The 25,569-nt window shown below is 35.0% G+C and overlaps 1 protein-coding gene across 1 annotated transcript; it reads right to left on the bottom strand.

Annotated features, from left to right (window-relative positions):
- Window positions 1-19,384: 19,384 nt before the first annotated feature.
- On the bottom strand, window positions 19,385-23,871 carry LOC143575618 (cysteine-rich receptor-like protein kinase 41). The gene is made up of 3 exons (XM_077059937.1): window positions 23,596-23,871; window positions 19,490-19,553; window positions 19,385-19,398 (listed from the first exon to the last, which is right to left on the bottom strand). The coding sequence occupies exons 1-3, from the start codon at window positions 23,869-23,871 to the stop codon at window positions 19,385-19,387; spliced, it is 354 nt and encodes a 117-aa protein (XP_076916052.1).
- Between the last annotated feature and the right edge of the window lie 1,698 nt (window positions 23,872-25,569).

Below are 25,569 nucleotides of genomic sequence, written 5' to 3'. Positions count from 1 at the left end.
CTTAAGGCGGTTGATCAGGGTTAGCCTCAGGATTTTGCTCCAGAACAGGATTTTGAACATTCTCGTCTGCCATTACTATTAAAACAAATACAAACATTTGTAAATTGTTCAGGACTATAATGATGATTTAACGAATGTCCATCTCATTCGTTAAAAAGATTTAATCGAATGAGATATACATTATACATTACATATCTCATATTCGTTATTAATAACGAATCACATACATTAAGTCATTCGTTAAACTAACGAAGGTTATGATTAATACTTTTAACGAATTAACCCAGATTCGTTACACTTATACATTATAAGGATAAATATCTTATTCCCTATCTTAGCAAATAGGATAGACCTTCGTTAACTATCAACGAACCTGAAAGATCATTTGTTATATGAGTAACGAATCTGATCAGTCATTCATTATATAACTGACGAATCTGAATTAAAAATACCATTGACTTATCAAAGGTCAAACTTAAATTAATTTTGACTAATTCATTTCAAAAACGACGATGATTTTCTTATCAACCTTTGATCTTCTATTACTTTTAACAATCAAACTGAACAACCATGTTCGGAAATCAGTTTTATTACATTAAACAATGATTATCCATCCTAGTTTTGATTTAAACATGAGTATTATTAGCAGTTAACGATTCAATGAATAGTTCAATGTACAAATTGAACTGTTTACCTCTAAAACTCATATGAAACTCCATGAATTTCATATGATGGTACTTGCCATTACCTGTTGAACACGAAGGTATCAATCAATTAGTCTAATAAGCAAGTATAAGATTCTGGAAAAATTTTGCAAGAGTTTGGTTAGGGTGATGAAGAAATAGGAATAGCCGAATGAAAGACCATTCATCTGTCCTTCTGATTATGAATCTCAATTATTTCATGAATTATGAGGTCATTCGTTCAAAATTTCAACTAACGAATGGCCTCATTCGTTAAATTAAGAACCTGATTCGTCATCCTTTTAGACAAATAAGTTGTCCATTCGTTAAGTTTTAACGAATCTTAAATTTAATTCCTCTTATTCGTTAACTTTTTAACGAATATAGGAATCATTCGTTAAAATCTTAACGAATGATACGTTAAAATCATTTCATTCCATTCGTTAAAAGTTTAAACGAATGACTTCCATTCGTTATGCACAACGGAAGCGAATGTTAAGATAACGAATAAGAAACTTATTCGTTATGTCTTAAATAACGAATGGATTTACATTCGTTAACTAGTTAACGAATCACCAAACTTCCTTAGCGAATGAGAAGTAATCTCATTAAGGATTTAAATAATATTAAAACCAATTAGGGTTTTAATGAATTAAATAAAATTAAAACCAATTATGTTTTAATCAATATATTAGATCACCGATCAACGATCGATACGGTTTAAATTAAACGGATTTTTACGTTAAAATCAACTAATAACAGTTGAAAATACATTAAGCACGATTAACTTAAGATTTGGGGTGTTTAACTTTTTCTTTTTGTTTTTGAATTTATTCGCAAGCATGGTAAATCGAAGATAAAGCAGAAATAAAATCTTTTTGAGTTTTTGAAATATTTTTCAAATAACAAACAAAAATAAAGTAGTAAGACTAACTAATAAAGCAGTACATATTTTAGTGAGTCGAGCAGGGAATCATATTGACCAAAATTTCCGTTCATAACAGATTTATTTTCAACTTTTATTATGACAGGTGTTAAGTCGATTTTTGGTATTGTTGTCCACTTAAATCCTCTAACAAATTTTTTTCAGAATTTTCAGTGATATTTCTTAATTTGTTCAATTAGGCACAAATATTGGAAAGAATTAGTTCAAATCTTGATTCAAGCGTAATTTGATTTTCTCCAAATCACCCCAACTTGACTTAAACCTTAAAGCCAATTTGATTAAAAGTGATTATTTTAAGCAATCATAGTCCGTAATCCCCACTACAAGACATACCCCCGTTATCAAGAAATACCCTAAGGTCCGTTCCCATGGATAAGTATGCACGATTTCATCTATCGGTTTATAGACAATGTGTCCCTTGTGGTCCGTTTCTTAATGGTAATAAGACGCGAGCAAGGGGTCAATGTATGACTCACAGCGTGATTTGATCAAGTTTGCAATTCATATTGTACATGAAGTACTTTTTGCGATCAAGTTTAGAGACTTAACCAGTTACACTGCGGATTCGCTTTTACAAGTATTTTTAATATTCATCGAAATGAATACTAGATGTAAAACTGCATAAAGACCCAATGGAATCCGGAGAGTTAAAGCATCCCATCAATACAGGATTTAAGGCCACAGGACCATACATCGTTGAAGAGTTAACCACCAACTAGACCCTTTTGTTAAAATTATTTTCAAATTGATTAGAAGGCTTGAGTATGACCGGAATATTCCATTTTTGTCATCATTATCAAGACCTTTTATAGAACTAATCTCCCTGAATATTTAGCAATTTATGTTTATATCACTTACCAATCCATACTTTTTGTTAAAAGACCTACCAATACATCAAGACAATTAAGCACACAGTCTTTTATTACTTACTTTTTACTGGACTTAGGAGCAAATGATCAATGTACTATCATTTTCCCTTCTTTGCTTCTAAACTCATTTTGAGGAGCATTTTTCATTGTTTTTGAATTTTTCAATATTTGAATGTTTTTGGAGTTTAATTTTCTTTGTACAAACTGAAAAACACAATATTTTTGGATTTTATATTTTCTCCCCCTAAAAACAACAAAAATTGCACTAAACAAAACATATAATGATTCAACCAAGCTTTTGAATATCTTTTAAAGTTTTTAAACCATTTACACCTAGCAAATATTGAAAACGAGTTTATCAAATGCTTTGGTATAAAGGTCAGCCCTTTGAAAATCCGTGTGAATTTTATCAATAGAAATTAATTTCTTTTCAAAGAAATCACATATAAAGTGATAACGGATTTCAATGTGTTTGGTTTTCGAATGGTGAACCGGATTTTTGGTGATAGATATAGCGGCCGAATTGTCAATAAAAATAGTAGTAAGAAACTTCAAACCGTAATGCCGCAAATGTTACTGGATCCAGAGAACTTGTGAACAGCAACTCGAGGCCGCCACATACTCCGCTTCGACTGTTGAAGTTGAGACCGTCGTCTGCTTCTTACACTGCCAGGAAACAAGTCGGTTTCCTAAGAACTGACAACCCACTATTGTAGACTTGAAATTGATCTTGCATCCTCCATGGTCCGAATCAGTAAAAGCGGTGAGATCAAAATTATCGTCCTTAGGGTACCACAACTCTATTTCGGGATTTCCCCTCAGGTAATGTAAGATACGCTTTACTGTTGCCAGATGAGTCACTCGGGGAGTCGATTGGTACCTGGCACACAAACAAACAGCAAACATGATATCAGGTCGAGATGCAGTCAAATACATAAGATATCCGATCATCGCTCGATATAGGGTTGGATCTATGGTATTCTCCAATTCATCCGGTGATAAATTGTGACCCACGGGAAGAGGTGTCGAAGGAATTTTGCCGTCTGATATCTTGAATCAGCTCAAGACATCGTTCACGTATTTGGTGTGATGGATAAAAATCCTGGAATCAGACTGGTGAACTTGCAATCCTAAGAAAAAATTCATCTCTCCCATCTAAGTCATCTCGAATTTGGTATGTATCGTCATCTCGAAATCTTTGCACAGACTGTCGTTTGTCGAACTGAAAATGATGTCGTCCACATAGATTTGGATGAGGAGCAGATCATCACCAACGTTCTTGTAAAACAAAGTACAATCCACAGTTCCCCTCTTGAATCCGCTTTCTATCATATGTCAGCCAACGTGTTGTACTAGGCTCTCGAGGCCTGGTGTAAACCGTAAAGAGCCTTGTTTAATCGATAAACTCGCTCTGGAAAGTCTGGATCCTCGAAACCGGGAGGCTGCGTCACGTACACTTCCTCATGAATAGCTCCGTTTAAGAACGCCGATTTCACATCCATTTGATAAACCTTAAAATTTTTGTAGGCTGCATAGGCAAGAAAAATACGTATAGCCTCCAGTCGTGCCACAGGAGCATATACTTCAGTGTAATCAATGCCTTCTTGTTGATTGTAACCAAGAACGACCAATCGTGCCTTATTTCTCACGATTACCCCATGGTCGTCCTTTTTGCACTTAAAAACCCATTTTGTCGGAATAGCCTTTTTCACACGGTGGTTTTATCAATTAAGTCCCATAAACCCAGTCTAATAAACTGTTGCAGCTCCTCCTGCATCACTTCAACCCAAGATGGTTCCTTGAGTGCCATCGTAACACTTGTTGGTTCAATCTGTGATAGGAAGCAGGTGTATTTTGCAATACTAAGGACACCCGAAGAGTGCAAATCCGCATAAGCACATATTATCGAATCCTCAGTAGGAGATAAGTTACAGTCAACCATATCATCAAATACATTAGCTAATTGGTGTCTTGTACGAACCCCGTCGTTCACATCACCAATTATCTGTTCCTGCGGATGATTAGAGTGAATCCTTAATGAAGGATTAGCAGGTACAGATACGTTGTCACCCAGATTGGTGATATGTCCTCCGTCGTGTCTAAAGAGACAGTTGGTGAAACATCAACAATTAGAATCGGCTCGTTTGTTTCTATAGCTTCATCTAAAGGAACAGACAAAGAATCAACAAAATCAGCATCATCGGAAGATTCAGAAACCTCATTTGACGTTTCTGATACATTAGGAGAGTCATATACATCAACCGAAGAAGACCTTGGAATAGGAAGACATTGTTCTTCTAAATAAGATCTAATGAAATCTTCAGGTACTTCTTCAACCACTAACGTAAATGAATTAAATAACCAATCGTAATCAAACATCCAATCGGGACTCGTACCAATTGGAGGAGTAGTATAACTTTGGCAATCAACGTGATACCATTCTTCCACACAAATAGAAGAGATATTGAAGATCCGTTTCTTAGGAGAATTGTATCCCACAAAATAACCCTCAAAAGCTTTTTCATCAAACTTTCCAGCATCTCTCTTCAATACAGTACACGGACACCCGAAAGGTTCCAAATACTTTAAGTTTGGTTTACAATTGTTCAGAAGCTCATAACTAGTCTTCTTGAATCTCTTTACAGTTAGTACACGATTCAGGGTGTAACACGCTGTATTCACAGCTTCGTTCCAGAATTGAACGGGTAGCTTAGAATCAGCAAGCATCGTTCTCGCAGCTTCAATCAACGTACGATTCTTTCTTTCAGACACGCCATTTTGTTGAGGAACATAAGGCGCACTGAATTCCCGATTAATTCCTTTCTGAATGCAGAAGAAATCCAATACATTATTCTTAAATTCAGTTCCATTATCACTCCGTATTCGTCTCACTTTCAGTTTGTAAAGTGATTTGATCTTCGTGATAAGATTAGGAATTAAGATAGGTGTCTGATCTTTCGACCACATAAATAGAACCCATGAGTATCGTGAGAAATCATCAGTAACCACAAAGCAGTACAGATCACCAGCGATACTAGCACGATTCACTGGACCAAAAAGATCCATATGAAGTCGTTCTAGTGGTGTATCAATCGAGTTAATTGACTTGCTCGGATGTGACTTCTTCTTTTGTTTCCCCTTCTTACATGCAACGCAATGATCATTAATCTTGAAGTTCTTAAGAGAAACACCATCCACAACTCATTTGAAATGAGAAAATTCATCTTGCGTATGTGACTGTGTCCCATACGTCGATGCCAAAGGATAGAATCCTTTTCTGTAGCTTTCGAAATGAAACACGTAGCCAAGGGTGAAACACTTACATTACAACTCATATCAAGTACATAAATATCATTTGATCGAGGTGATCTCATGACAACCATGTCTTCGGGAATCGTGTATCCCGGTTGAAGAATAGCACATTCCGTATCTGTGAAATTGTGGTAAACTTCTTAACACATATCTGTGATACACTCAACAGATTATGATCCACTTTTTCACAATAATTAACTTTTTCAAACGTCACTTTCCCGTTTGAAACTTCTCCCTCCTTAGTAATCATCCCACCGTTGTTACCAGAAACGCCACATAACCCCCTTGAATATCTTTGACGTTATTCAGAAGATCCAGGTTGCCAGTGATATGTCGAGAACATCCACTATCCAATATCCACTTGTGACTTGACACGGATCTAGATGAACTCTGCACAACAAGGTAAAGATATTAGTTCAAAAAGGCAGCCTAAGCCTCAGTCTTGGGCTCTCCCGTTGATACTTTCGGAGATAAAGATAAATTAACACTAGCATTCGGTACTTGAGAATAGGTGACCGGTTTCTTGTTTTTCTTCTTTAAGTAACCGTCACGTATGATTCCCGAATCAGTTTTACAAATTGGTTGAACACGGTCAACAAATTTGTTTGATACATTAAATGATTCAACTCGAACTACTTTATTCGGATTAACATTTGAATACATTATCGTACACTCAACAATGTGTTTTTCTTTCATATTCTGATTCAATTTAGTCTTTCGGTTTGATGACAAGTTGATATCATCAACATTTGCTTTACATCTTTGAAACATGACCCGGTTCACCACATTTAAAGCATAAACGTGTGTCTAATGACTTATGTGGTGAAGCACTTGGTTTACTTTCATGGATAGGTTGAGGAACATCTATCTTAGACTTTTCAAAAGTTACTTTCTTAGGAACAGTGGATTTGAATCCCCTTTTATTTTGATAAAACTCTAGGTTGGTAGAAATAGAAGAATTCTCCATCCCAGATGATTTTACAAATTTTATGGGTTTAAACTTGTTATCATTTGCTTTTTCTTGAACATTCTCAAGTTTTGATTGATAAAACTTTGTTCAAGCTCAATAACTTTTGATGTGTCATCTCGAAAAACACTATCAATCATTTCAGGATTTAGAAGATTCAAAGGAACTTCTTTTTCTGATAACACTTTTGACAACCCTTTTAACTTAAATATCTTCCCACTTGAAGATTTAGGTTGAGGATTGATGAACCTCATCAACTCCTCATCAAACACAGAGGGCTTGTCTGATTTAGGTACATTAGGTGATACCTTAGGAGTTTTTGATGAATCGCCTGAAGGGTTTGAACCATACACTGCTTGTTCAAACTCTTCAGGTTCACATAAGATGTGATTGTCATCGGGGATGTTCTTGTTTTTAACAATCACATTTGATTCAGACAACTCCTCAATAGAACCATCCAATTCACTTTTGGTAAACACTAATTTACTTGTAATGTGAATCGGTTCTTTAGTTGTTTTAATTTGTTCAACATTATCAGATTCAACTGTATGCATTTCTGGACATTTTTTCACATCGGGAATGCTACAGTAATCTCCTTTAAAATGAGGAGGAATCTCGACATACCCTAAACCCGCTTTCCCATTTTTCTTGTGAGAATGGTTTACTTCAATGATGTCATTTAAAAGAAACGAGGAATCTCGAAATCTTCCAAGTTTATTTTTCAGTTCTAAAACTTCATTTTCCAGATTAGAAATGCAGGTTCGGAGTCGGAGAATCTCCTTGAAATGTTGCACAACTATAATTATCTTACATTGAACCTCATCTTTGAGATCACGATTGATTTCAGACAGATTTTGAATTTTTAATGTAGATTGTTCCAGTAATTTGGATTTCTGTCAATAACATTCATTGATCATAAAGTGATCTTTTGGGAGATTAGTGTTTTGAATTAAAGCTGATTCAAGTTTAGTTTTGAGTTCAGCACATTCAGTACACTCAATCACACCAGCTGAAGGTTCAGATACATTAACTTGAGGTTTAGGACATACCTCTTCGATTTTAGCCATGCAAGCATAAGATTCAACTTGATCAGGAATTGATTTATCAGATTCGATTTGCACACACAAACTCTTATCAGAATCAGTTTCAGAGTCAGAGGAGTCGCTTTCTTCAAATACATTATCACTGCTTGCATCTTCAAATTTGTCAACTGATTCAAAGACAGCAAGGTTGGCCTGATTTCCCAACAACCTTTTAGACCAATCAACCCCTTCATTTGTGAAAAGAGCTTGAGTGTTGGACAACTTAGATTTGTCACTTTCTAATGAACTTTTCTTACTTTGATCACTTCCCGATGCATTCTTTCCCGGGGTTCTCTCAGCATTGCGTGGCCCTAAATACTCCTTTCTTAGTTTATCACATTCTTTGGCAAAGTGGCCAAAGTCCCCGCAATTATAACACTTGACCTTCAGTTTATCAAACCCAACTCGCTTGTTAAGGGTAGGAAGGTCTTTTCCCGTTCTTTGCATAAATCTCTTAACCTTTCTCGCAATCATTGCCATATTCCACTTGAGATCCATCAGTTCAAGGTCATCGGGATCAATTTGATCATAGTCTTCATCGGTCAATTCACTTGTTGCAATTTTGCACCAAGCAATTGTTCATATGAAGTCATGAATGCACATACAAATGCAAATTGTTGTTTAGCTTCTTGAAGATTCATTTTTGGCAACGAACTTGAAGCATTGGCAGTTGACTAAGACTTTGCACCCGTTTCCATAAAGCATACATTAGATGAGTTGTTTACATTAGATGTCTCATCTTGAGCTTGAGAGAAGAAAGCAGTGATTGGGACAGAATTTGAACTTGAAAAATTGTTTGCTGGCATTGCTCCACCATAAAGTGAAGGATTCTGGTTTTGATTATCCTTCAATGAGTTTTGGCACTTCAACTCAAATTCTATTTCTTCTATCTTGTTAATAAATTGTACTGCAGTGAGCTCTATGTTACAAAAGAAACCATTCTCTTTTAACACAAAAAGGAAAGTAGAATATAATGAGGGCAAAACATTCTTCAGAGTATCAATTTTGTCAGTTTCGGTTGGCTCAAGATTCACACTTGCCATTTCCACAACTAGATGACTAAAACGATTAATCATCTCTTCCACAGTTTCATTCTTCATCAAGATAAAATTTCTAAACTGAAACTTTACAAGAGTCTTCTTACTCTCAAGCGTATTACCCAAGCTTCTTCTTTTCAGAGTATCAAATAGAGATGCACAAATCTTTATAGTGCTATATTGTTGAAAGATTTGCTCGGGCAAAGCCATTGTGAGAGTAGAATAAGCCTTTGTCTCACTTTCAAAATCTTTCAGTTCTTATGCTTCATAATGCTTAAATTCCTTTGGATTCCAACCAAGATTGTCACTACCTACAAGAGGTGCTGCATAAACAACATCGAGATACCGTACACTGCTTGGATGAACCGACCCCAAGTGAGCACGAAACCTCGGTTCCCATCGAGCAAAATCTGAAAGTTTTAGAAGTTTAGGACACTTGTTGTGACTGCCATTCTCGTTGTCCAACGTCAGCATTTGTTGCATTAAAGAATTCTGGGATGCTAATGCATAGAACAAAGCATTCTGAGAAGCCATGAGATAACAAGTTTAAGAAATTCAGGGACCAAACTTGTCAAAACTTAAAGGTTATGGTTACAATTCAAACGAATCAGAACAATAACGAATGTGAAATATAACGAGTAAGAAACAGTAACGAATGTGAGATATTCATTAAGGATTCAAGCGAATGTGAATTGTAACGATTAAGAATAACGAATGTGGATAGCGAAAGTATTTAGCAAATGTGAGGTTTAGCGAATGTGTTTCACGAAAGGTGAATGAATAGCGAATGTGGTTAACGAATGTGGTTTAAGCGAAGTTAACGAGTAGGTTTGAATGAATGAGCAGTTTGAACAAATGAGCAGTTATAAAGATAACGAATTAGTATTCAACCATTAACGAATGAGAACTCATATCTTCAAACATTCAAAAATCCAAAATTTAGTTCAAACTTGTCCGAATTTCACTAAAATGGCATCAGACTGCTCGGAATCCAAATCTGATCCTTACTACACCAGTCCGTAATTTCAAGCCATCAGAAATAAACTCAATTAACATGTCGATAACATAACTCGTATCTCAATCTCGTCCAATTCAAATCCTAATCAATTATAAACCAATTCCACAATAATCCGAACTCAAACCTCCACAAACATTCTCAATTACCTTATACCTTTACCTAATTACTGTTATATCAGGTCAATTAAAGTAATTATGTTGCTCTGTTTATCTGAAACTCAATTGAATTCAATTCAAATCAATTTACACTCATATTGACTCAATGAACGATTAATCAATACAATTAAACAACGAATAGCATCGAAGATCAGATCGAATGGCTCTGATACCAGTTGATTTAGCCTGATAGAATCTAAATCTTACGATGACATCGAGTTACTTGTCGATTAGGTATACGGTTATGCTTGATTACGTTATGTGTGTGTACTGTGTGTGTTGAGAGTGTATTTGGACAGAGTAACGAGGTAGGAGAAGGAATTATCAGAACTGTTACATTAGAACTCGATTACAGTGGTATATATAGGGGATGACCTCATTTGTTAAGATGGCCTTAACGAATGGGCCATTCGTTACATTAAAAACTAACGAATGAGACATCTCATTCGTGTTACATTACACATAGCGAATAGCCTTCATTCGTTATGTTCCATTCGTTAATCAGGGTTAACGAATGGGACTTACATTAATACGAATGTGACACATTCTTTACGGGGTAACGAATGTGCCTTACAATTTAGGCGAATGGGCAGATTACATTAATTACCAAAATGCCCTTTTACATTAAACCCCCTATAATGTCACACCCCACCTTCGGGCCTACGAGTGTGACTCATAGTTGGTACCACTTTTGTCAATTTATCAAAGTTTGCAGCGGAAAATGTTAATTTAAAATATTTAATTTCATAACAAAAGGGATTTAAACACCCTTGATCGTTTTACAAAATTACTTGTTTAAGAACAAGTTCGTTATATATATGCCTCGATACAAAATTTGCTGAGCCACCAGCTGTAAACTATACCTAGTGTTCTTCTATCTTCACTGGCATATCCATCACTATTCCTTACTCCTGATTACCTGAAAACAGTTTCAAAATACGTCAGCTATATGCTGGTGAATACGCTGACTCAATAAAACATTTTCACAATTCGTAATGACACAACACCAATAGTGTTCAACGACTCAGTGGGTCTCAATCTCATCTCATCGGAACTAAACATACGCACAAACCACATAATCGGACTTCACCCGCCCTAGAGACAGTCAGTTGCCTCATGGTCAATATGTCTGTAGTGTGCCCACTACAGTACATATATGTAAGGATCCAGACACATGTGTATTTTAGTCTGAGTGTTTAGTACTACCTTGTATCAAAATGTTTTAGAGGATTTGAACCAACCCTCATGCAAATATTTTCGTAACTCTTTTACATATGGATAACAGTCCATAGTTTCAAAGAGTAAATATCTTTTCAAAATATATAGTACATAGACGTATTCATGTCATAAAACATTTCACACTATAAAAAGGTTTGGACGTATTCACCTTTTGTTGATTTCAAGATTACTCACCAACAGATGTCTGATCTTTATTTCGGACCTATAGTACGAGAATAACATTCTATAAATAACTAGATCTACAATCTAGCTATAGACCTTAAGTCTACTTGCATAACCTTTACCTTGATATTCATTTCATTTTGTAAAACATTTATATGCTACGTTTCTTCATCATGAAGAAACGTATATATCAAGTTTCTTCTTTCATAAGTAATATCTTTATAAAAATAAAGAGAAACATTTCATCAATAATCTTATCTTATGAAAGCTTATATTTCACTTACTTACTTGATCAAGGTATAGACTATACCCTTGACTAGGGTCTAAAATAATAATAAAATAATAACTTAAGCAGAATCCCTACCTTACGCGGGTATTTTGATTTGCCTAAGCCTTGTACAAGTAGCACTTCTACTTAAACCGTCAGAACCTTGTTTCAAACTCGCTTAACCACTCGACAGAGCGTTAGAACTTCAATTCATGCACGTTTTACGAGAAATCAGAGTCTCGGAACCTCAAGATTGTCGGGAACGCCTCCCTAGGTTATGTGTGTGTAAAGAAAGGTGTTTTTGGGATGAGAATATTTCAAACCCGTAGCCCCCTTTTATAGGCAAAGTTTTTACCACCATCGCATAGCGCGATGGGGTTTTCCCCTGGCCATCGAGTAGCGCGACACCGCAATCCACCAGAGATTGCCACGTGTGGACACGTGGTTGATCCGGTTACTTAACCGGGTCATCGCGTAGCGCGATACCCCCTTCCTTCTGGACCATCGCGTAGCGCGATGCCCCTTTTTCTAAACTCATGGGAAACTGCATCGCGTAGCGCGATGATCTAGTCTGTATACCCGTCGCGTAGCGAGATGGGTCTGGAAATCAGAATTTTTATTTTTAGTCCTTCAACTTTAGTATCTTGTCACTTCTTGGTCGATCTTCCATTGTTCAAAAATACCAAAGCGGCCCTTATGCGGCTCGTGGTGATGCGAGCGTGCGAAGTGCCAAGTGTGCCATCAAAACGCCACATTACACCCATCGCCCGAGTCCGAGTTTGTGCGCGTTGGGTGCTTCGCACCCTCCGCTAGGACTAGTGAGAGTGGTTAGCCCCATAAGAACATTACCATGGAAAACTCCTACCTTATAAAGTGCTTTTATTTCTTTCCCACCTTCCATGTGGGATGGAGTTTTCTTACTTATTCCCTTAACATAATATGCTTCCTTTTCTTTATCATACCTTTTCCTATTACCTTTCTCATGATTATTTTTGGTCCGTTATCTTTTATAAACTTGTCAAATTTGGACCTAAACTTTGTGGGTGTTACATATGAACTAAGACTATTACATTAACAGACAAATAAAGATCGAGACGTACAAAACATGTATCAACAGATGCTGAATCCAGGTACTCTTATCTTGAAAAATTTATTTTGGCACTTATAATGGCTTCTACTAAACATTATTTTGAAACTCATGTTATTCATGTAAAAACTAACTATCCTATTAAGGCTGTTTTGAGAAAACCAGAAATGTCAGGTAGGATGGCGAAATGGGTTGTGAAACTTAGTACATATGACATTTTGTATGAACCAATGACGGCCATCAAATCTCAGGCACTTGCCGACTTTGTGGCTGATTTTAGCCAGGCTATCCTTGAAGAAGTAGAAAAAGAAGTTCAAAAATTGGACGTCAAGGAGAACTGGACTTTGCACACAAATGAAGCCTCTAACATAAGAGGAGCAGGTCTAGGTATCATGTTGAAATCGCCGTAGGGGGACATTATACCTCTATCTATATCTTGTGAATTTCAGGCTACTAATAATGAGGCTGAATATGAAGCCTTAATAGCAGGATTACAATTAGCTAAGGATATGAAGGTCAAGTATCTTCAGGTTTATGTTGACTCCTTATTATTAGCTAACCATTTTAATGGCTCGTATGCAGTAAATGCAGAAAATTTTGCAAAATATTTAGAAATAGTTAAACAATTAAATATGTGTTTCGAGATGTTTGACATAGTACAGGTACCTAGAGAAGAAAACGCTGAAGCACATGCCTTAGCAAATTTAGCATCAGCCCTTAAGATACCAGATAACATCAAGATACCTATCGTACATATCTTGACCCCAGCAACAAAGGAAAATCACAAAGTCATGGATACTTCAAATTCTGAAGATAATCCAATATCCCGAAACCCAACCTATAGTACGGTATCTCCAGGATCACAAGACCCCAGAAGGAGAAAATCCTAGAGCCTTTTGAATGAAGGTAAGTCAGTATATTATCGTAAATAATATTTTATATAGAAAGTCACTTGCAGGTCCATACTTGAGGTTCTTGGAACATCATGAAATACAAGAAGTCCTCAAGGATATACACAAAGGTGGCCGTGGAAACCAGACTAGGGGCAGCGCCTTAGTATCCAAGATACTAAGAACATGTTATTTCTAGCCAACAATGAAGAAGGATGCAATGGATTTCTCCAGGAAATGTGATGCTTGTCAAAGACACAACAATATCCTACATCAACCAGCTGAACCAATACATCCTATTATACCCCCGTGGCCATTTATGAAATGGGGAATGGATATTGTGGGAAAGCTGCCCAAGGCTCCTGGTGGAAAAGTATTTATGCTGGCCATGACAGATTATTTCTCCAAATGGATCGAAGCTAAAGCATTTGTCGAAGTTAGGGAGAAAGAAGTGATCTCCTTTATCAAGCGGAATATCCTGACAAGATTCGGTATCCCAGCAGAGATCATTGGTGATAATGGTTCACAGTTCATTGGTAGCAGGACAACCAACTTTTGTGAAAGTTAGGGAATCAAGATGATAACTTCAACACCAATACATCCTCAAGCCAATGGTTAAGCAGAATCAAGCAATAAGATCATCATCAACAATTTGAAGAAAAAGTTGGGGTCCAAAAAAGGAAAATGGGCTGAAGAATTGCCGGCTGATAGGACTACTTCAAAAAATGCAACGGGTCAAACACCTTTCTCTTTGGTGTTTGGAGCCGAAGCTGTTATCCCTACAGAGACGGTGATCCCCACAGCAAGAACCAGCATCCAAAATACTGAATCCAACAACCAAAGCCTTACTGAAGATCTAGACACTATTGACGAGCTTAGAGATCTTGCTAAGATCAGAATGGTAGCATATCAACAAAGAATAGCCAAGTCCTACAACAAGAATATCAGGATGCGAAGATTCCAAGTAGGAGATATGGTGTTGACAAAGGCATTTCAAAATACCACCAACCCATCCGATGGAAAACTAGCTCCAAAGTGGGAAGGTCCTTACTTGATCGATTCAGAAGCAGGCAAAGGAGCCTACAGATTAATCACTATGGAAGGTGATCCTATACCAAGAGCTTGGAATGCTATACATCTTAAGGCATATTTCAACTAGCATCTTCAACTGGTATGTTCACATCTCCAATACTATTGGATAAAGGTATTTCTCCTGATCTATCTTTAAATTCTTATATCCTTGAACTTTATATTATCGCTTTATCAAGTTAATGACTTAAGCATTGGAGGTGTTAGCTAGGCTAATACCCACCCCTCATCAAGAGTTCAATGTTTTGCAGATATCCTAAGGATATGGTATCCTAATAGAAGTAAGAGGCTGATCACCTCACACATGAATAAGATATCCTTGATATCTTCTAAGATTTAAAGGTCTTCACCTTTTTGACGAATTGGGTAGCACCCCGCCTGGAGCGCACGATATTCGACTATAGTTCGAGATGGTCAGACCAGACCATGAAGAGTGTTGATAATCCTGTTGTTGGCTATAGTTCAGATCCTCAAGATAGTGGCAAACGTGTCACACATACGTTCCTAAGGTGTATAACATTTTCATGTTATCTAAGGTTTTGACATTTTCGTGTCGCTCACGTTTGGGTCTTTCCCTAGTTTTATCTAAGGTTTAGACATTTTCATGTCTCTCAAGAAAAGGCCTTGTCGCCAGTATAATGGGTTTACCCCAGTAAAGGCTTTATCGCCAGATTTGTCTAATTTGATTTTGCTAGATCAGAGATTGGCCAAGTCGCTAAGTGGAAAGATGGTACTTAGTTATTTTTAGCTTGGATAGCACAAATTCTGAAAGCATGATGCAAAAAGACTCAACATTTGGGGACATCATATGTAAGCTTGTTAAATTTATAAGTATCTACTGCAAAGGTACACCTTAACACCTAACTTTACTATACATTTTATTTTCAAGATATGATCTTTCGGCTTAATTGTGACAACTCTCATCCATATAAGTTTTAAAGATATATTTTCTGAATATATTATCTTTGAGATATTCTAAAATGTAATAAGTTTTAAAGATATATTTTTTGGATATATTATGCTTAAGATATTTTGTTTTAAAACATGATAAGTTTTAAAAATATTTGGATATATATTCTAAAACATATCATGATAATCTATCTAAAACATCACATAAACGAAACTTGAGGTAAAGCCAAAAGATTATATTATTACTAACAAAGTGCAGGAAATTAAGAACAATTCCCAGGTTTCGTTCTCAACAACGGAAGACCCTTCCACCCAGGCATCGTTAAAATGTCAAAGTACGGGATAACATAGGCTTCGTCTTGAAACAAGATCCCTCCACCTATGTTTCCCCAAATTGTCAGATTATCCTAAGCATAATTGTTCACAAGATAGAAAGTAAATTGTTCAAGAGACAACCACCACAAGCTACCATCACAAATCACAAACACAAATAAAAACCTTCATAAAAAATAGGGCTCAAGCCTTTTCTTTATTACCATCATCGCCCTGTGGATCCTCACCGACTGCCGCCTTCACCGCTTCACCAGCCACCACCTTCCCCGCTTCATCAGCCACCTTCTCCACCGTGCTCGGCCCCGGCTCTTCCATGTCCTTCCCGCTCAGCTCCGCCACGATCTTCTCCCAAGCTGCCATGTCCCAAAAGGGAGTATCCAAGCCAGCATCCTTAGCTATCCTGAGCCTGGATTGGAATATTGAGATCGCGGCTGACTTGTTAGCCCCCTCCATAACCTCCTGGATCTTCACCAAGTTGTCCGCCTCCATATGAACCAGCTCCTTCCTGGCCAGTGCAAGCTCATGCTTCACATCTTCAAGCTCTTCAGTCTTCTTCTCCAAAAGGCCAGTCTTGGAAGTCCCCATCTTCAGCAACTCAGCAACACGGGTGTTGGATTCAAGGTGTTCTTGGCTCATAGTGGCGAACCTCGTTGACAGGATCCTTGAGGAGGTTTTGCAAAGCAAAATCCTCAATGCCCGAAAGTTTGAGTTTCTTACTCATGATGGTTGAAGACGAAGAGCAAAAAAAGAAAGGGAATTACCTGGATAATGATCGGATGAAGGTTTGAAACATTTATCCGAGGTAAATATAGGATAGCAAAGGGGTTCTGACGATTTTCCGGATGGTCAACACGTGTAGCTTATCCACTTCATTTGCAAATTCAAAATTCAAAAAATCGACAACTGTAAACCACTTTTTACAGCCATCAATTTTGGGGACAATTGTTAGGCATCCAATTTTCGGTATCCTAAACAGGCGATGCATTCAAGATAACTTCAGGATGCAGTATCCTCCAAGACAACAGGTATCCTTAATATATTGTTGTATTAACAATTCAACCTTTTGTTTTAATGTTTAACAGGTCATACGACTTTCCCACGTCTTCCTGAAGACTCGGACCACTCTCAACAGTCGCATATAAAACGTGCTTCATGGGAGTAATGCCTATAATGGAATTAGCCTAGCTTTTCCTGATTTTTAGGGAATTTAGTTAACTTATTTTTTGTATAAATAGAGTTAATCTTTGGATTAAAACAAACACAACACAATCGCACTTATTAGCAATACTCTGTAACACGATACAAAGAGAAAGCTCCAACACTTGTAACAATTTTTTATTATTAATAAACTGGTGGTGATAATTTTCACCGCCCGGGGTTTTTTTTCTTGTTATTCTCTAGATAACAAGCTTTTTCCTCACACTAATTCTTGTGTTATTGCATTTCTACTTTCATTTCAATCAAGCATCATACCTCACTTATTAATTTGGTTACGAAATTACACTTGTTGATTTTTACCCAAAACATTAGCTACATAAATGCGTAATCAAATTAAGTAACAGCCTTTAGCAAGCCTGCACGCTATGGCAGGGATGTTTTACCCAAATTATACAACAATTGCACGTTGCAACGGATTCGAATGCTAACCTGCTTTGTTTTCAAAAGCAAAATACAATTAACTTGCTATCATTTCACGTATTCCCTTTAACTCCAGTATACATATGTATAAAATATCAAAGATACAACTTAAAATCCAAATGTTATTTTAATAAGCTCGGACCAGAGGTTGCGTTTGTCTTAAGGAGCTACATTAACAAATTCATTATAGTTATATAAATTATGTTTTCACTGGATTGCTTCTATTGTATGCAAATGGAAGTGGAAACATGATCAAAGCCAGCTCATTTATGCCTTGAACCAAGATCGATATCGGTTAATTTAAGTTAAATTAAAGAAATCACCTTTAAACCCGACGAACCAAAGAAAATTGGCCATAAAATATAGAATCATCCTGTAAATAATTATAAGAAATGCAAGTCAGTTAAGGGAGATTGAAAAGATCAAGTAGAAACTCATTTAAGAATTCATATATTTAGGCTAAAAAAACCAACAAATACCTTAAACATATCACATATCGAATCTACGCCCATAGAGTAAGTGAACAGACCCTCCTCCAAGCACGGGTGTTCGTAGCAGCAAATCATTACTTAGACCATTATTTTCATGTTCAAAGTACATCATACATAGTGAACAATATGAGAAACCAAAAAAAAAAGAAGAAAGATTAAAAGAACGGTTATGAAATTTAAGACTTAATCTGCTATATGGCCAACTGAAATAATTAAAATTAAACGAAACAGATATAAATAACTAAAGAGATAACTTATGCATAGGCATATTGTATCTTTATGCATGACAATGTGTACTGCACATCACTTACAGGTACTTGGTGATGTACCACAATCCCAACCCCTGCACCATAATTTCTTCTGGTTTTATTTATAGTAAACTTAAAAACAAACAAGAATAATAGATTGTATCACACCTGGATAAGCTATCTGGCATCAAAAGTATACCATGCTCCTGCATAACTTTGCCTAATTTCAGCGCGATAATACGTGAACCCTTTAATATTTCAAAGTAAACCTAACCAAGATCCCAAATGGTTAAAATGTAATTATGAAGTAACACTTATCACAAACAATCTTAATTTAAAACAAAATTCAACTATACGTATATAATATAACCCCAACACCAGAATCTACTAACAATAATGATACAATTTAAACAAATTATAGATTAAAAAAAGAGTAATTATACAATTAAGAAATGGTTGATTAAAACCTTACTTTAGCAAATGAGATACAGAGCCATCAAATGACATTAGAGATAGCTGCAATCATCAAAGACAACAATTTTGACCATGGATATATAATCAGAATTAACAATATACGTACAAGTATATGTATACGAATAAGTAATTAAATAATCAGAGCTTGTTTAAGTTCAGTCATTAACTGATACATGGTTAGAATAAACATCATTTTCTATGAATAAACAGATTAAAAAATAACCAAAAATCTCCTTTTCAGAAAATCTACTTAAATTTTGGTCATTTTAAGATGCCACATGGTAAAATCCTTGTATACATTTATGTTCTTAATCAAAACTTTGTATACAAAACATTTTAACATAAATAAGCAGAGGTTAGGAGAGTTAAAATTTCCTATCAAATTCTAAGTGAATTCAATCGAATGTACTTTTACTTTCCGCAATGCTGCATTACTTTCATAAATACCAATGTGAAATTACCATACAACCATTATAATTTTTATTCTTTATTCGTAATAATCTTAATAAAAATGTACATCAAATACCCGATACACAGTATATGAATATAATTATACTCCATACTATATAAATCACTTTTTTGGGAAGCTTACCAAATCCAGCCACTGAATTATTTGATTTCAGCTTCTTTGATGGGTTATGCGAAATTCCAGTTACCTTCAATTAAAAACAAAAAATATCAAGAAAGATTAGAAAATAAAGGATCATAAACATGATAAAACACCATAAAGGGTGAACTTTTCTTGGATTATTTGTTGTTTCGATCACGATTTTTGTTGGGTTTTATGTGAATTCGATCAAGTACCAGGGGTAGAATGGTAAATTCACTTCGAAGAATTGCTACAAACAGATTATTTGAGATTTCAAATTGGTGAACTCTTATACTAAACTTTAACTTTGAATTACCCAAAAAAAAAAGAAAAAGAAAAGATCGGGAAGCAGAAAGCATAAAACGATTTTTTTGTTTAGATTTGGTACCTGAGTCGCAGATTGGAATGCTATGTCGTCTTTGTTTGCTACTACTACTGATTTTGATGCAACTTCAAGTTTTCCTTGGTGCTCAATCAGTTGTTCTTCCCAAGGTTTAAATTGAACACAACTTTAGCAATCTCAATACGAAATGCCTCAATTTCAACTACTAAAACAACAAAAAATAATTAATGATCGTCCAAATTCAAATCTAGCATAAATACCTTTGGAGCTCTTGTAATTTCCTCGGCTATGTTATCCACATCCAATAACATCTTTTACCATTTAAGAATATCATCCTCCAATTTGAAGATTGCATTAGCCGACTATTCAGACTGCTTTGTAATTTCAATAATCTTTGCAGAATCCAAAAGAAAAAATAATGTTAAACTAGTTAATCTATATGTAACTATAAATGAATTAATTACACATTCACACAACCCTCTGGTCTTTTTCATGTACTTATTATGCAATGTTTCAAGCTCCTTCAATACCTTGTGTTTTCCTGAATCTTTTCCCTAAGGAAAGAAATGAAGATCAAGAATGAAATGTTCCAAGTCTACCAACCATTAAAACCCTAGAAAAAATAGAAATTGAAAAAGCCACCTAACATGCATTCAAGAAATATCCATTCAATTCAACAAAACATGGTTGTTCATAGCAAAATCAATCTCAAATCATGTTAAAAAAAAGCCCGAATTGTCCAATTTGATAACATATAGCAATTTTTCCAAAGTTAAAGATCCCAAAATAGACGAAATTAAGAAAACCCGCATCAGAAAATTTATAATTCAGAAAATAAAATCACAAATCCCACAAAATATTTTCAATATGGAACACAATTCACTGCTTGAAACACATAAAGCCAGCAATTAAGCAGTCAGAAATCAATGGTGATTTAGAATAAATAACCAACAGACTGAAAGTTAGGATGAAGGGTACCTGTAATCGAACCCAAATTTGGGTGAAAAATTTAATGAATGTCGCTAATTGGTTGATAATAATGGAGATGAATCGAACTGAGCATACGAAATCACGAAAAGGATATCAATTTTTACTTCAGCGAGTTTCGTTACAAATCATTTAACTTAAAAATAGAATTAATTTACTACGAATTCAAAATCACCGGTTAAGTCCCTAGGAGGCAGGGAGGGAACAGTTTCTGAAAAACTGTACTCTTTTAAGTGTGTTAATAAGTGCATTAAAGACTTGTATGGATGGTGTAGCAATGACTTGTACAAATTAAACTACATATTGGTACCGAAATTCTTTTATATCGAAACTTCAACAAAAATAAGCCCATTGTAACAGTATGTTCGGTTTTTATAAAAACATAACATATCAAAAGATATAGAATAAATAAAAATTTTAAACAAGCTTATCAAATAAATTGATAAAGATGAGAGGGTATTTGTCTAGTCTTTGAGTTAAAACCCCAAATCTTAACTGAACTCTTGACATGTTTTTACCCATATTTATATTCCATCTAAGACTTCTTTTGAACCTAGAATCTTTTCATGTTTTAGGATATTTCGTTGAACCAGACACTTCCGGTTCATTTGCTTATTTTTTCCTCTTTTTTCTTTATTTGTATTGGAACTTTTTAAGGTGAGTTTACATACCCTTTATTCATCTTTTGGGTGTAGCATTTATACAGTATTCAAATTTATTCATGTTTTAACCGCATCTATTCGAATACATTTCAATTCCATGTTTACATGTGATTATTGCATGTCTTATGTGTATGCCTCATGATTTTGTATTTATGTGTGTAGTTTTGATTTGGCCACATCTATCTTATCTAGTATGATCATACACTTACCCAAATAATTTGGTTTTGTACCAAAGAGAACATGTCCACATCTATTTATTTTTGTTACATATTCATAAAGGTTGTAATTATCATCTATGAGTTGCACATTTTTTTTATATTTATAGCTAAACTAAACTTATGTAACCTCACCAGCTATTTATGTAGTTGACTCTATTTATTTTTATACATGTTGCACGTTCGGTTGTAAGATGCTTTCCAAGAATGAAGGAAATCTAGTATACCTCTAGGTTTTCAATCAATATAATTGTTTCATAAAGTTATTTTAAGTTGTTTTGTTGATCATGAGCACGTGTATTATAATGAAATAAATTATTATTGTTGCTTATAATAGTGTCATCGAGCATAAGCAATTAATATCTCGCCACGACATATTTCACCGTCAATTGAGGTGTGACAGAAGGTCCTTATAATTTATGCAAAGATACGACAAAAGATTCTTATAAGTTCTACGAAGATAGGTCAACGGGTCCTTAGAATTTTGCAAAGAAGTGCATGTTTAGAATGAAGGAAAGCAAGTAAGAATGTAAAAGCAGGTTAAGTATGGTATGTGTATCTTCGGATACGAATGTGAACGTATATGTAAGTATAACATGTTAAATGTTAAATTAGAACTCATTCTACATAACTAACTTTTAATATGCACAAATGAACGATGCCTATTTAAGCAAAGTGAGTTCTAATTTAACATCTAACATAACACACAAGATAGGGGCTATCCATGAACTGACTGGCTCTGACAGAATATTTCTTTTGTGTTATGTTAGGTTTATATATTGGACAAGACTAGTTATGTTTCAAGTTTTTTGCATGTTTGACTTAATGCCCCATGTTAAAGTTTTAAAATACTCTGATTTTAGAATGTGTTCATAAATAAATCCAACTCTAGTAAGATACCGGGAATCAGGGTCTTACAACTTTAAAACTTAATATATTATTTTTCTAATACGCAAACTCACACACTAATAATCTGGCTCCTTTAATTGACACACTAATAATCTGACTCCACAACTCACTAAAAGTGATGCCTATTTAAACAAAAAGTATGGTTAACATGTCTATTTTGATTATTATCTGTTAAAAAAATGTTTCATATAGAATATAAGCCTGTGTTGATAAAGCTTTAAAGCTTAATTAATTACTTATCTAACATGCAAGATATGATTCTAATGCTCATAGCCATTGTCTAATTGCAACGGTAATAAGTCAATGGTTGTTTTTTAAATTTAGTCTTGATCGTTCAATCAGACAGTTTTAGCAAAAAGAAAAAAATGATAGTTATTTTTTTAAAGAAATAGTTTGTAAGCCAATGCGTGTTGAATCAATTAGTTTCCGATCAACATGGATAGGGTTTCAGATTTACATAATCCATTTACCGCCAATTTAAGCGCAAAGTTAAGGGAGGAAATTCTTACTATGGTTTAATTAAGCGTACAACTAACCGTATAGACTTTGGTCGTTGACCTTGATCTTCATCACTTTACGTACCCACATAGTTTTAATTCTAGATTTAGGACTTCAATTTGAATTTTTTATAAAATGAGGCTTATGTATTTGTTTTGACACACTGATGTGCGTTTCATATTACACCCATATGCGGAGGACATTGTCGTCTCTATAAGGTGATTGCATCTAACGACTTTTCCTGAAGTGTATGGACATTTACTCCAACATTAATTTAACATGAATAAGACAAAAACATACAACTTTGATACTTTAACTTATAACCTCACTGTGACCTCAAATCCAAACATCAACTCTAATCACAATACTTATCACTAAACTTTTCAGGAACTTCAAAAAAACTTACATGTGAATACCTTATAAACAATTTGTAGAAACAACTCTTCCCTCAAAGAGTACTTTCCTAGTACAACAACTATGGATCTCAATACTTGCCTTAGATAAACATTTAATACAATCCTCCTTCGATATATCAGGAGTACACTGCATAGCCACAAACAAAGAGTTTTCATCCCCGTCATAATTCATAGTTCCCGTTGAATATTTTTTAAGAACATCACCTATCGCGGTTTCCTCTTGTAACTTACTTGCTAGACTATCCATGGACTTCTCTAACGCAATCGCATTGACATTATCTGGGTATGGGAAACTGTACCAAGCCCAATCATCAAGAATTGAGAATATTTTACGACCAGTAGAGTAACGCACCATGATAGTAAAAGTACTATACATGTCCCATGCTACACCTTTGTTTTGGTCATGGTAGCTCGAAGAAGATACCTAACCGTTTTATTGAAACCGCACTCGCAACGTGTTTTATCGATAACTGGGGGACAAAGTAAGCTCGCGCTAACTTGCTCTTCAGGTTTCTCACCGGCTTGGGTATGGTGAAAACCATGGAACATAGAATCTTTAAGTAACACCACGAGTTTATCCAATGCTAAATCTCGGTTTTTTCAAATGGTGCCGCTTTTGAAACCACCACCTCTGCATACATGCCTATCTGTGTTCGATGACATCGCTACAGAGAGATTAACACCATTGATAATTGCTTGAATAATGAATGAAAATACAATTATTGATTTCATTTTCATTGGCGTAATGTATTGTATGATAAATTGTATACAAGACATATTTATATATGTAAAATGTAACTCATTGTGAATTAAAAAAGTGTTATATTTTAGAATTTGAATTTGATGCAACTAATGCATTTTGTGTTTAAAACGTAACAACTATTTTGTTATCTTAATAACAACTATATGAAAAAATGTGGTCTTTTTTTTTCTTTTCTTTTTTTTAAGACAAATTATAGTAAAACACATAATCATTTTATATGTTGATGAAAATGCCTTTAATTTTGTAGTAAATGTATTTTCTATTTTTTTTCATTTCCTCCTAAAACAAATTACATATTATTCAATTGCATAAACGAAGTCTATAATAAATTACAAGCAATAACAAAATCACATATATTCAAATTTGATATTACCATCTTTAATAATATAAATTGCATGTTCGGTTAAAAAACCAATGACGTATACCTACAACTTCTCTAATCTTTTGCTTTTATATCTCTTTTTGTTCAAGATGTTCTTTTGTTCTTCCATTGCATTTGTTGGTTGTGTTTCTTCAAGTACTCACTTATGTTAATAAAAATATTATTGAATAACGATACTTAACGCATATTATTAAAAGTGTAATGATGAAGTTATTTGTTTTAATTTTTATTTTATGTTATTAAAAGTTTTTCATTGTACAGCATAAGCTTATATTCAAAAGGGGTATTGGATTATAATAATATAAACTTTGGAGTTATTGGCCGCTAATGAGCTTTTCACTAACAGGGTTACATTATGTTAGTTTTTGAAGATGTGGATGTTGATGTGTACGGTGATGTGGCAAAAACATTTATATGGACCACTTATTGTAAGTCCCAGAACCTAGGTGATGTGTGTCTAATAACCCTATAATAATGACCCTCACAACTAAGCTTTAATATTAAAACGAAAATCCTAAAACCACACACAACCGGCAAGTGTACCGATCACAAGTAGTATAGACATAGGAAGTCCGAGTATCGAACACGTGGACACGTAAGACGCTAACGATTACTGACCCTAGACAAGACCTATCTTAGAATAATATTATGTTGATTTTTGATTTCTTTTAACTTAACTGAACTAACTGGACTAACTAACAAAACTTACCAAAAATATAAACTTAACGACAAACTAACTGTGTTAACTTAGGATGGAGAAAAACGTCTACCTAGGTCTGAATCAAATTATAGGCCTAACAAGCTAATGGATTGAATGACTTCAAGACACCGGTCCCTAAAGATGACACGACTAAGGATCGCTCGGGCTCACTGGATTACCTCTCGGTCTCCCACAACAAGCTTAAACT

This window comes from Bidens hawaiensis, unplaced genomic scaffold (assembly GCF_021521415.1).
Source record: "Bidens hawaiensis isolate Kalapana, Puna unplaced genomic scaffold, B.hawaiensis_p1.1 tig00027553_1, whole genome shotgun sequence".
Taxonomy (NCBI): domain Eukaryota; kingdom Viridiplantae; phylum Streptophyta; class Magnoliopsida; order Asterales; family Asteraceae; genus Bidens; species Bidens hawaiensis.
The sequence above is the reverse complement of the archived record's forward strand: the minus strand, read 5'-3'. Positions and strand labels throughout refer to the sequence as shown.